Source organism: Staurois parvus, unplaced genomic scaffold (genome assembly GCF_062004578.1).
Source record: "Staurois parvus isolate SC_StPar_1 unplaced genomic scaffold, SC_StPar_1.0 ptg000206l, whole genome shotgun sequence".
NCBI lineage: Eukaryota > Metazoa > Chordata > Amphibia > Anura > Ranidae > Staurois > Staurois parvus.
The window spans coordinates 1,065,918-1,079,849 of record NW_028318002.1 but is presented as its reverse complement, the minus strand read 5'-3'; the positions used below and the strand labels follow the sequence as shown (position 1 = coordinate 1,079,849).

The window sequence follows — 13,932 nt, the reverse complement described above, 5'->3', positions numbered from 1 at the left end:
AATGGGACAATTGCCTTCTCAGCTGTTCCATGGCCAGGTGTGTGTTATTCCCTCATTATCCCAATTACAATGAGCAGATAAAAGGTCCAGAGTTCATTTCAAGTGTGCTATTTGCATTTGGAATCTGTTGCTGTCAACTCTCAAGATGAGATCCAAAGAGCTGTCACTATCAGTGAAGCAAGCCATCATTAGGCTGAAAAACAAAACAAACCCATCAGAGAGATAGCAAAAACATTAGGTGTGGCCAAAACAACTGTTTGGAAAATTCTTAAAAAGAAGGAACGCACCAGTGAGCTCAGCAGCACCAAAAGACCCAGAAGACCACGGAAAACAACTGTGGTGGATGACCGAAGAATTCTTTCCCTGGTGAAGAAAACACCCTTCACAACAGTTGGCCAGATCAAGAACACTCTCCAGGAGGTAGGTGTATGTGTGTCAAAGTCAACAATCAAGAGAAGACTTCACCAGAGTGAATACAGAGGGTTCACCACAAGATGTAAACTATTGGTGAGCCTCAAAAACAGGAAGGCCAGATTAGAGTTTACTAAACGACATCTAAAAAAGCCTTCACAGTTCTGGAACAACATCCTATGGACAGATGAGACCAAGATCAACTTGTACCAGAGTGATGGGAAGAGAAGAGTATGGAGAAGGAAAGGAACTGCTCATGATCCTAAGCATACCACCTCATCAGTGAAGCATGGTGGTGGTAGTGTCATGGCGTGGGCATGTATGGCTGCCAATGGAACTGGTTCTTTTGTATTTATTGATGATGTGACTGCTGACAAAAGCAGCAGGATGAATTCTGAAGTGTTTCGGGCAATATTATCTGCTCATATTCAGCCAAATGCTTCAGAACTCATTGGACGCCGCTTCACAGTGCAGATGGACAATGACCCAAAGCATACTGCAAAAGCAACCAAAGAGTTTTTTTAAGGGAAAGAAGTGGAATGTTATGCAATGGCCAAGTCAATCACCTGACCTGAATCCGATTGAGCATGCATTTCACTTGCTGAAGACAAAACTGAAGGGAAAATGCCCCAAGAACAAGCAGGAACTGAAGACAGTTGCAGTAGAGGCCTGGCAGAGCATCACCAGGGATGAAACCCAGCGTCTGGTGATGTCTATGCGTTCCAGACTTCAGGCTGTAATTGACTGCAAAGGATTTGCAACCAAGTATTAAAAAGTGAAAGTTTGATTTATGATGATTATTCTGTCCCATTACTTTTGGTCCCTTAACAAGTGGGAGGCACATATGCAAACTGTTGTAATTCCTACAACGTTCACCTGATTTGGATGCAGATACCCTCAAATTAAAGCTGACAGTCAGCAGTTAAAGCACATCTTGGTCGTTTCATTTCAAATCCATTGTGGTGGTGTATAGAGCCAAAAATGTTAGAATTGTGTCGATGTCCCAATATTTATGGACCTGACTGTAAGTGGAGATCAGGTGGCTGCTGACTTTGTCCCGCCACTTTTTTTTTTTTTCAAGAGTAAAAAAAGTTTTTTTTTAAAGATTTTAAGGTGCAATGTAACATATAGGTAAATGAAAAGACCACATTAGTACCATATCCATTACGTCATATAAATCAATTAGAGAGTAAGTCTGACTTTACTGGTACAAATGAGGCCACACTTATATTAAACGATTTTAACAAAACTTTTTTCCAAACAATCATTCTTTTAACATCCAAAGTGGGTCAAATTCATCCTAAAATCATCGTAGGCTACCTTATGTTGATTACTCCTTTTACTAACTGAAATAACTGCTAGCTATCATCCACAATATAGGCCTATTTTTCTTTCCGTTACCAAGTTATGTGAACACTGACATTGCCTTGTGGTGATGAATCCTCTTAAGTAAACAAGTTTCTCATATAGCTTCTTCAGGACAACTGAGGACCAAGCAACGAGGTAACAACATTTACTAAACACAGAAAAGAGAGTCTATTAATACATATTTCAAAATTATTAAATGGATCATGTTTAGTGCAAATTATAATTAAATATTCACATTTAGGGAAAATGCAAACGTGCCAATACATGTAACATGTTTGTACCTTTTAAATGTGGCTGCAGTGGCTGATCAGGAGCCATCCTTGTGGAGGAAACTTGGGCAGTGAAGACAGTGAAACAGAGGACTAATGGCACTTCATCATAGTTGATTACAATTTGCACTAAATATGATCTATTTAATAACTTTGATTGTAAACATGTTTTAACCACTTCCCTGCCACCCTGTAGCATATATAGATATACTGCTACAGGGCGGCAGGGTGTGCAAAATCACGTGTGTATATATACGTGATTTTGCATTTCTGGGTAGGGGGCGGCCGCAGCTATCAATCACCGGGTCCTTGCCAGTGATTACCCCCCTGGCGCCCAGTGATTTACAGAGGATCTCCGATGGGGAGGAGGGCTGCTTTGTTTACTAACAGTTCTCTCTGTCGGCTCAGGCACACTGCTTTGGATGGCTGTGCACAGCACAGCCATCCAGAGAAGTGTGCTTACAGTGAAGCACCAACACACTACCTCCACAGTAAAACACTCCCAGCACACAACCCTTTGATTGCCCCTCATGTTAACCCCTTCCTGCCCAGTGCCATTAGTACAATGTCAGTGTTTTTTTTTGTTTTTTTTTAGCACTGATCACTGCATTGGTGTCATTGTGGATGTCAGTGACACCAAGTCAGTTCCCCCACAGTGTCTGAATGCCCACTGCAGTCCCACTATAAGTTGCTGCTCACTGACATTATTAGTAAAAAATTAAAAATTCCAGTATCTATACCACCATTTTGTAAATGCTATAACTTTCATGTAAACCAATTATTTTACACATATTGGGATTTTTTCTTAGCAAAGACATGTAGCAGAACACAATTTGGCCTAAATTTATGATGAAATTTGATTTTTGTAAAATTTTTTACTGGTCATGTTTATTAGCAAAAAGTAAAAAATATTTTTTTTTTCCTCAAAATTGTCGGTCTTTTTATTTATAGCGCAAAAATAAACGCACAGGCGCTCAAATACCACCGAAAGAAAGCTCAATTTGTGGGAAAAAAGGGACGGAAATTTAATTTAGGTGCAGCGTTGCATGATCGTGCAGTTGTCAGTTAAAGGAATGCAGCGCCGTAATGCAAAAAATGGCCTTGTCAGGAAGGGGGGGGTAAATCCTCAGGAGGGCAAGTGGTTAATAGTCTTTTTCTGTATTTAGTAAATGTTATCTCATCGCTTAGTCCTTATTTTGTCCTGAAGAAGCATTGACTTGAAATACATTGACTTAAGAGGACCCACCACCACAAGACCATGTTATTGTTCACATATTTTGTAAATCAAATAATATAGGTCTAGATTGTGGATCATAGCGTGCAGATTTTTCTGTTAGAGCAGTATTTGATGTAAGGTAGACTACAATGTGTTTAAGATCTGTTTGATCCTCTTTGGATTTTGAAGAACGTTTGTTTAGAAAAGTTTTGTAAACTTTTAATATAAGTGTTGTGTCCTCTGTACCATCAAAGTCCGACTTATTCAGCAGAACGGAACAGTAAGTGGAAAGAGGTACCATGCCATAGGAGCAGGTGAGTGGACTATTAGTGATGCTGTCGCTGCTGAGATGCTGCCAGCAGCAAAATCCCTAGTGTGATATGGGCCTTAGAGAGGAAGAGATATAGGTTTATTGTAAAACATACAATACTGCTACCTGCAGTTCCTCTTTAACCTGTTGGTACTGACGGTATGCAAATATGTGGCCTTTTGGTGGCTGGGCCTTGATGCTGAGCGGCCGCATATTTTCATACCAAAAGTAAACAAACTTGTGCAAAGAGCGTGCGCCCTGCGCTTTCCCGGCATGTTGCCGGCGCTTCATGGAAAGGTCCCGATCACTACTTGCGATCTGGACCTTTCCGATCATGTGACAGCCAATCGCAGTGTTCACATGACCCTAAACTCACCCCGCCGCCCTGGCGTCAGAAACCTCTTAAAGGGACAGGATGCGTTAAGGGGGAAACGTTAGTAAGTAATTTGCTCAGTTGTAGTTCATCAGAGTGTTCATATTCCTGCATAAGCCCAGTCATGGCCTATTTTGTTCAGTGCTGTTGAACCATACACTTGTGGGCATAGTCGTATCACAGAGGTGTAAAAGCTGTTATTTCTGCCAATGCAGCTAGAGTCTACCTTACAAGAAAAGACAAAAGAACTGCAGAATATTCAAGAATTCAGAAATTCCTTGGAGGACCAACTTAGAAAAGAGACATCCAGCAAGGTAAGGGCAGCATATATTTGTGAATCAAAATGTGTAACCACAAAAAATTATTAAAATGTGTTTCAGGAAAATACACAAATATGGCTTCTTGACCCCAACCAACTTTCTATACTGTAAAACTGGCTGTTAGGGGCAGCTGTTCTGGCTTTGGCATTACATGCTAGGCCCCATTAATACCCAAGCCAAACTTCATTCCAGAACCAAACTTGACTATATATTGAATTTCTTTTACATTTTTATAGTGTTCTATAACAAATATGACAAAAAAACCACACTATACAGCATCCAATAGGTCCTTTTATTCAATAGTCCTTACTTAGAGATTCATTGTCCTTAAAATTAGAGCAGATCTGACAAATTTCTTGTAGCTTCCCCTCATCATAAGGTTATCACAAAGCTTTCAAGACAAGACAGAAAAGGAATGGGCATTTATCTAGCACAGTGGTCTCCAAACTACAGCCCAAGGGTTGGATGCGGCCCTTCGCTTGCCCTTAGCAGCACCACCTTGTCCCTGTGCAAGACCAGAATGGGCTCTGAGGATAAAACCATATGCTCAGATATTCGCCCTGTAGAGGTGGTGACAACAAGGAACACAACCTTATAATTGACAGTGGAAAGAGGAATCTCCCTGATGCTTCAAATCTCACGGAAATGCATTCAACGGGAGTCATGTGAGACAAACCCTGTACAAAAGTCTTAATCCGGCCATAAATGTATCAGTCCTTACACACACTTTTCCCGCCATACACACATATGCATGATTCAGGACAGTTACAATCTCACACAGATTAAATTACCAGTGAATTTACAACCATGTACAGGTACCAATAATATGACGGTCCTTCTAGATGTGAATTGTATGCTTAAGGCCAATTTATGAATTATATTTATTATCCCTAGGCCGGCAGTGCATAGAAGTATGTACAGACGTAAAAATACAAGAGACAAGAATGAAAATGACACACAGAAATATTAGCTATTTGCCAAAAAATAATAAGCAAGAAAAACAAAAAATAACTTTACCATTTGGATAGTATCCATTTATCCTGTTTGTGGGAGCAAACCAGAAATTCAGAAACAGCCTGGCTTTCGCACAAGCTCTGGACAAAATACTGTTTGAATGCATACTACCATGCAGATAAGGGGCCTCTGTAGATAAAAAAACAAAGCAAACTGTGCAGCTTTGACTAAAGTTGAATAATGTATTATAACTGAATAATAGGTGTAGAACATTTACATGCTCTCAAAATAAAGGTACTGCTAAATCCCCAAACCAACAGTGCTTAGATATACCTATATTTGTCATTTCTTAACAAACTTTATATATGTGAGAGTGATCAAATAATTTATATGGATCAAAAACTATTAAAACATTCCACAATGAAATGTGCTAATCAAAGTGAAAAAATAACGTTCATATCAAGTGAAAGTCCAGTCCCCTATGAAGGAACGTTACATAAAGTCTCTTAATCCTATGTGCTCTAACACTAGCACTGCATTCTCTATTTTCAAATCCACTGTGCCTTTAACCTCTTCACGCCGGCCACACATTTGCGTTCTATTAAAAAAAGACGTGCTGAGAGTGCGCCCTGCGCACTCCCAGCACACATGTCCGGTACTCACGGAAAGGTCCCGCTCTCCTCTTTCGATCGGGACCTTTCCCAATCATGTGATGGCGTGTCACATGACCCTAAACCTCGCCCCGCCTCCTGACTTCTGAAACCCTTAAAGGGCCGGGAGGCGCCAGCACGAAGGGATTAAGGAAAAACTCTTGGACCTCCATGACCCCCAAATATAGAATGGTCATGGTAAGCATGCGTACATAGCCCATCCAGGAAGGTTCGACTGGCTTCTTCAGTTGATGTATAGCACACACTCAGTAGTACCCACATATAAATCCAAAAACACTGCAATAGTATAATATCATAGGGCAAATGTGTTTTATAAAAATTTTAAAAGCACTCAAATTTTAAGTTAATATAAACAGCATTCCTCAGTATAACAAGGGGGCAATGGTACAGCATGAATTGACATAGCTGATGTGCATGGGAACGTTAACGTGTTCAGGCCACGCCCCAGGGTGTCACTAATGACGTCAGATTGTATGCTCCAACTGACTCGTTTTGTAGCAATTGATGTCATCAGGGATCAGGAACCCATGATCTGACCCCGCTGGATGCCACACTCCTAAAGTTTTCCTGGCCTATGAATGCTTTGACTAGCTTGCCACTTTGCATGATTGCTGTTTGCTGCAAAGGGACTTGCTGTCTGTACTCCACCTTATGTGTGGTCTTTATCAGCTACTTCTGAAGTGTGGGTCTTCCTATCTGTGCTTTGCTTGCACTCTTATTTGTACTAATCTCACGTAATGGACTAGCCTGTTCAGTTTGTCTGGAAAAGAGGGATTGTGGCACATGAACTGTTATACGTGATTATGGTCGTGTAATTTACTGATCGTATAATCTTTTTTTGTTGTACATACTGGGCATCCCGACATACATTTTAGATGATAGAAGTCCAGACTAACACCAGCATTGTGCTACCAAGTGAGCAGCGCCATCTTATGGATATAGTCATAGTGCACTTTTGTTCCTGGAATGAACTAGAGCACTGGAGAGTGTTTTTTTTTTTATATATATATATATATTCTGCACAAGTACTTTATACATAGCTGCTTGATACTGGTACCTTTTTCTGTCTGATATGCGCAAGATGTGTAGGCAGGGCCATATAGTTAGTTATTGTAAAGAACTTTGTCCTAATAGTTAACCACTGTTACCTTTTTAATGCCTTGCTAAATGTATGCTGCTTTCTTTTTTGCACTTTTCTTCGCTGTTATTTTGCAAATCCTGTACTTTTGTTATTGCGTTGGCAGGAAAATTGATCTGAAACAGCTGTTTGGCTGTAATGCTAGACGTATTTGTGAATACTAACACTATAGCTCTATTTTCAGACTAGCCTGGAACAGCTTTTATTTGAAGAAAAGAACAAGGCACAGAGGCTGCAGACAGAATTGGATGTCAGTGAGCAAGTGCAGAGAGATTTTGTGAAGTTATCCCAAACGTTGCAGGTGAATCAAACATCTACAATAAAATGTGGTTTATTTTTTTTATAGACTACTAAAAGCTGCTAAAGTGAAAGTCATATCATCATCCAGTCAAAGGTCAGACCTCAATCCAACTAAAAATCCTTGACAAATGTTGAAAAGAGTAACCGTCCCCCTCCTGACGCTGTGATCCTACAGCTGATCACATGTAAATAAGGAAATGCCTCTTATCAGCATTTCTCTCCTCACAAGTTGTCACGCTGACAGCTTGAGAGGAGAACCGGTAATCGGCATTCCTCAGAGGGGACATCTACACTGATCATCAGGGCACTGATTATCAGTGCCCTGATGATCCGTGTAGCCCCATCAGTGCACATCAATGCCACATATCAGTGCCGCCTATCAGTGCCATATGAGTACTGCCTTTCAGTGCCCATCAGTAATGTCTGTGAATGCCCACTAGTGATGCCTGTCAATACCCATCACAGCAGCCCCATTAGCGCACATCAGTGAAGGAGAAAAATGACTCCTTTTGCAAAATTTTGTAACAGAAACCTTTTTTTTTCTTCTAAATTTTCAGTTTTTGATTTGTTTATCAAAAAATAAAAAAACCCAGTAGTAATTAACTACTTGCCAACCGCAGGTAGCCGAATGACAGCTACACTGTGGACGGCCAGTTCTGGGAGGGCGTCCTATGACGTCCTCCCAGAACGCGCTCTCCTGCGCGCCCCCAGTGATCTCCGTGATCGCTGTGTCCTACGGACACAGCTGATCATGCGATGTGGTAAAAGGCCAATCACAGCGGCCTTTTACCATGTGATCAGCCGTGTCCAATGACACACTGATCTCCGGGAAATGCAATTGCCGGTTCTCGGCTGCACTTTCCTCACGCTGTCAGAGCGCGAGGAAAGTACTGCCGAGAACCGGTAGTTGTCAAAGCAGGGATCGGCACCGATCATCAGGGCACTGATGATCAGTGCCCTGATGATCGGTGCCCAGCAGTGCCACCCACCTGTGCCCACCAGTGCCCATCAATGCAGTGTTGCCAGTCAGTGCCCAGCGGTTCTGCCAGTCAGTGCCCAGCAGTTGCGCCAGTCAATGCCTAGCAGTGATGCCAGTCAGTGCCACCTATCAGTGCTGTCTATCAGTACCCATCATCAGTGCCGCCTATCCGTGACACCTCATTAGTGCTGCCTATCCATGCCACCTCATTAGTGCTGCCTATCAGTGCCCTGCAATGCTGCCTTTCAGTGCCCATCAGTGCTGCCTCATCAACGCACATCAGTGAAGGAGAAAAATTACCTGTTTGAAAAATTTTATAATAGAAACAAAGAAACATTTTTTTTTTTTCAAATGTTTTGCACTTCTTTTGTTTATAGCGCAAAAATTAAAGTGCCCAGCGGCTATTAAATACCACCAAAAGAAAGCTCTTTTTGTGAGAAAAAAATTATAAAAATTTCATATGGGTACAATCTTGCATGACCGCGCAGTTGTCAATCAAAGTGCGACAGCGCTGAAAGCTGAAAATTGGCCTGGTAAAGAAAGGGGTATGGGTGCCCGGTAGGCAAGTGGTTAAATACCACCAAAAGAAAGCTCTATCTGTCTCAAAATAAAGATAAAAATTTAATATGGGTACAGTGTTGCATAACCGCGCAATTGTCATTCAAAGTGCAACAGCGCTGAAAGTTGAAAATTGGCCTGAGCAGAAAGGGGGTGAAAGTGCTCAGTAGGCAGTTGGTTAAAGAAGACTTCCACTTTGCAAATATAGTCGCAATCATTGCTGACCTTCCCCTTCTGCAATTGCAAGTTGTATTGATCCAATGGTTTTAGTCCATTAAGTTACAGACCTAGAAGAAATGAACACATGTAGAGTTATGGACTTTTGCATTTTTTTTTTTGTCAGTTTCTCAATAAATACTAAAGCCAAAAACGTCCATGCAGCTAGAATTTCCAGAAGATTGCCAACAATGGCAGCCCCCCTGTGTGTCTCCTTGTTCATGTTTCCATTAGGTGTGCTGTGAGTATAGTATAGGTTTTTCCCTTCTAATTTTCTCAGCAGTGCTATGCAGTGGTGGACCCTCTGGTCACAGGCACCGTTTCACTTTTAAATGTAGTCACTTACTGAGTTTTAGGGCCTACACTGATGGGCTTTTGTGTGTGTCAATTTCTGAACGATCTCAGGAACAACTGATACCATCAACACAAGAGCACAGCCTGTAAACACAGACCCTTTATGTTAGCCCATATAACTAGCACAGACTTCTTTCTTGTTGTGACATGTCCAGTTTCCTTTTAACATATACCCTTTTTTCCTCTAGATTGTCGCATTAACCATTTCGTTTGGTCGCTGTTTCCTTTCAGGTGCAGCTGGAGCGTATTCGGCAGACTGAGTCCTTGGATGCCATTCGAGCTATTCTGAATGACACAAAACTGACAGACATTAATCAGCTTCCTGAAACATGACCTCTCCGTATCACAAGGATCTGAAGCTGCAACTGAGTTTTTATTTTTAAAACTCATCTTTCTAGTAACATTAATTATTATTTAACTCTTATCCCAGATGAGGGGATGTGGTATGTGAAATGAGAGCACTGTATAAGGGAATAAATCAATGCAGGTTGGAGTCTTGAGAGCAAGGAGGCAAGGAACCTTTCCAGTGGGAACACTAATGAAACAAGTCGCTTTGTCTGACTAAACAGAGCTGTCTCTCCATTAATAAAAGTCTGTTGTTTTGTCTCTCATCTTATTTTTGGGAACGTAAAAACAAAATAAAATGCTTTGTAAGTATACTAAGCATACGCAACAGCATGATAGCTGCTGGCAACAGCCTTCTTCTTAACCCGTCCAGTTTGGCTCGTAACCTGTTTTTTGTAAGTGTAGTGATGGCCCGCTGTGTCTTTGGCAAGGCAGGTTATGTTTACAAATGAAACTCTGGTGGTGAATGACATAACACTCTTTCGGTGCAATAATTCTGCTCTGTTATTGAAAGGACTTGTAATGGGAATTTGGGGATTTCTATTTCTAAGTATGTCCCAAAAGCAGCATAGTGAAAGGCAGTAGACACGGTTTATTCTACACTAATATTTTTTTGTTTCGGCAGCATACAATTCCAGCATATCATAGAGTATAAGGAAACATGTAATTGGTTAATCAGTCTGTAGAGTCCATTGACTGGAACCAGGCACTTAAATCCCAGTTTTGCAGTTTAACAATGAATTGCAGTGAATCCCACCATATTTATTGTTGAATATGAGATCCTTAAGCACAGAATATTAGCAATACTCTTTGCCATTCACTCTGTGTAAAAGCATTTAAGCAAAGGAAATCAAGTAGTGATGTCATCTGTTTAATTGTGCAGTAATATTTTAATTCTGTAAATTGCAGCATGTATAGGCAGCAGCAGTTCTCTCAATGGCATGTCCATATTTGTTTTTGTAGAACATATATATAGTAAATACTTACCAGACATCATCTTGATTTATTCTGCATGGTCATTTTACCAAAGTTCATGTATTGCAGATGGCCCACTGCAGTTTGACATGTAGCAAATTGTGGGCCCATATGCTGCTGTTTGGTCACCTTTATAGATTTCATCTGGTCAGTTTGCTCAATGACTCTGATAATCTGATAGCTGCATTCCACATTTTCCAGTTCTGTGGACTGTTCAGCACATAAAGGCATTTGCATTTAGATTTGTTTACATATTTGTTTTGAGCAGCTCATATTATGCAAGGGATCAAATACCATAAAATGTCCACACCATAGTGATTTTAGAAAACCTTGATCAGTCCTTTTATTCGGTATATAGTTCATATGTACTCCATTGATACAGTGTATGTTGCATTCCCTAATAAAATCTGTGGAAGGGAATTAGGGATGAGTTACTGATGGAACAAGTTGTTGCATCCATTCTGGCTACAGATTCGGTTTTTCTTGTGTGGTGGGCTAAAGATAGTCATAGACTTCAGACTGCAGTCAAGTTATTGAGAAACAATGGTGTTCATGTACTGAAGGACTAGAGGTTGTTTACATAGCATAGTAACTGTTCATTTTACACATTAAATGTAAATGATCAAGTTTGAAGCTGTGTTCATTTTGAATACCCAGTTATGTGCAAGCAAAAATTTAGTGTTCTTTTGTTTTATTCTTTTTTTTTTCCATCACATAATTGGGTGTTCAGAGTGAACAAAGACTCACTAACATTTACTTTGTAAAATAGCATATGCTTTGTTAGGTTAACAGCCTATATCCTTTAGTAAATCCAGTAACTCTAGTGCTATCTAGCTGTAGGGACTATCAGCAGATCCAATTCAAACTTTTTGTCTCCTGCTAAGGTCTGATCATTGCCCTGCTCTGCTTATTTAGAAGATGGTCAACCAATTTCTATGCGTTCCTTAAATGGTCTGTTAAAGTACCCAAATCGTTTAGCTTTTCTTTACAGTTGAAAGAATAATCTTTCAGTGGGCTGCATAAAGATTATGTTCTTGCAGTTTGTTTTTGAGGACCAAATACTTATGTTCTAAGTAGCTAATGTTTAAGATGCTGATTTTGTTAGGTAAACTGAATATCAACACAGCTGTTCTTTTGGACAGAATTTGTAAACTTTTTTTTTTTCTTTTACCATAATTTTTTTTGTTATTTGGAATGTTTTGTGTACTCTGGTTTCTGTGCAAGAAACCCAGCGTGCAATTTATTTTATTAAGAGTACAATTTGGTAACATACTTTCATCTACAACACAAAACATTTGACAGAATCTAAGCTGTTCTAAAATGGAACTTTTCCCCCTCAATATAATTCTTAGTGTAGAAAAGAGTTTGATCCCCTACTATGTGTTTATGGCTGTTTCTGATCTCAGGGAGAATATTCCCCATCTTTGGTCCTAATTGTCAGGGCATTGTCAAAAGTCAAATTTCTCAGTATATTGCTTTGGAGATCAACTAGGGGGATAGTTTAAAAAAAAAAAAAAAAAAAGGCGAGGTTTTCACATCCAGAAGTTAAAATGGGTATTATACCTTTTTATGCTCTGTATCTGTAGGAGTGCATAGTACAAGATTATCTTCAATTGTATGTACTGGTGCTTGATTTTCAGATTAACAGAAGGCATGTCTAAGGAGTGGTCAAATACTGCTTGATGTGGCTTTTGGGTGACTTGGGAGGTGGGGTGGGTTGGGGGGGAGGAGAGAGACACCATGGTAGCATAAGTTAATACACCAGAGATTTTCCAGCTTGTTGGAATATCTCTGAAGTACTGCATCTTGCAAGTAGCTGAGCTGCAAAATACAGCAGCAGCCTAACATTACTGAAAAGGTACCAGAACATTTAATTCCCTTTGCCTGGTTACAGTACAATGAAGTATGCAGTTCTTTGTAAAATACAAGATGGAAAGGACCACTGACAAGTCTCCCTGACAGGTTTCTACTGATAAAGTAGTATCTTCATAACCCAATGAAAAATACTGCACAAGTGTCCTCAAAGTAAAGTGTTTGACAATTAAAAAGCTGCTGAAGTGTCTTTTCTTGTACCGTCTCTAATTTTTAGTGGAGTTAATGCCAAGTCTGGTTGAATGAAATTTGCAACTGGGAAACCAGGTAATTGCTTGATTTTGATTCTACATTTGGTATATTAACAGATAAGGCAATACGTCATGTTACCTAACATAAAATAAAGGTCCGATATTGACACACAGTATATATTTTCTCATAGTTTTTCCTTACCTTGAAATGTTAGTATTTGTTGTACACAATTTTGTTGGTTAAAATGAAAGCTTGTATGAATGTCAGGAACTGTTAAAATCCAAAACCCAATTTACCCGTACACTTTGCATAGGGGGTAGTGAGTGATTTTTTTTTTAATCAATGGTTAATTTATACCTATGCAACTCAACCTTAACATAGGATAAAAAAAAAGAAAATTGATGCTGAACTCCAGCCATTCTTGTCTTATTCGTTTCAGAGTGGGAAAGGGTTAAAAAAGTTATGCTAGCTTAAGCTCCATGCACACTGGGCATTTTAATAACGCTGGTAACGTTGGCTGTATAATGTCATGTTAAAAACGTGAGTTTTTAATGGGTTTTTTTTTTTTTTTTTTTTTAGTGTTTTTGTATTAGTGTTTAGTGGTGTTTTTTCACATTTATGGTTTTTAGAGGGTTTTTTTTTTTACCAAAAATGCTGGTGTGCTGCGATTTACTGCGTTTTTCCACACACTTAGCTGCACACTTCTGGCCTTAATTTCCTGTCCGCAATGCAAGCTGATCATTTGCCACACCACCTGTTATCCAGCTTTGAAAGGATCCATCCTTAGAAATTTCATTAGCACCTGGGTTACTGTGGCTCCCTCATATTGGACACCCTGAACCCCTTTAATCCACATACATTCTGTGAGTACTCCACAGGGAAAGACCCTCCCTTAGCAATGGAGGATTACAGGTGTTTAGGAGCAGGAACCTCAATAGTGAGAGACTGAATTCACAGCAGCTAACTTATGTCTTACTTATTGCAGAAGCTATTGCTGCTTCTGAAATCATGGGCTATTAACAGCAAGAGTTCTACTGTCTTGCCTCCGTCTGATTATAGTTCTTCCCAACAAAGAGTTATCTGACACACTTGCTGTGGCACAATTGAAAGA

General features: G+C 40.0%; 1 protein-coding gene across 3 annotated transcripts in view; it reads left to right on the top strand.

Moving 5' to 3' along the window:
* The window catches only part of RABEP1 (rabaptin, RAB GTPase binding effector protein 1), a 101,321-nt gene extending 88,325 nt beyond the window's left edge, over positions 1-12,996 (top strand). For all 3 annotated transcript variants that reach the window (XM_089678504.1, XM_089678503.1, XM_089678505.1), the window contains 3 exons: positions 4,163-4,261; positions 7,215-7,331; positions 9,669-12,996. In XM_089678504.1, the coding sequence (XP_089534630.1) occupies positions 4,163-4,261; positions 7,215-7,331; positions 9,669-9,770 (318 nt within the window). In that variant the 3' untranslated portion in view covers positions 9,771-12,996. The remainder of the gene's footprint in view (positions 1-4,162; positions 4,262-7,214; positions 7,332-9,668) is intronic.
* Positions 12,997-13,932: the final 936 nt, after the last annotated feature.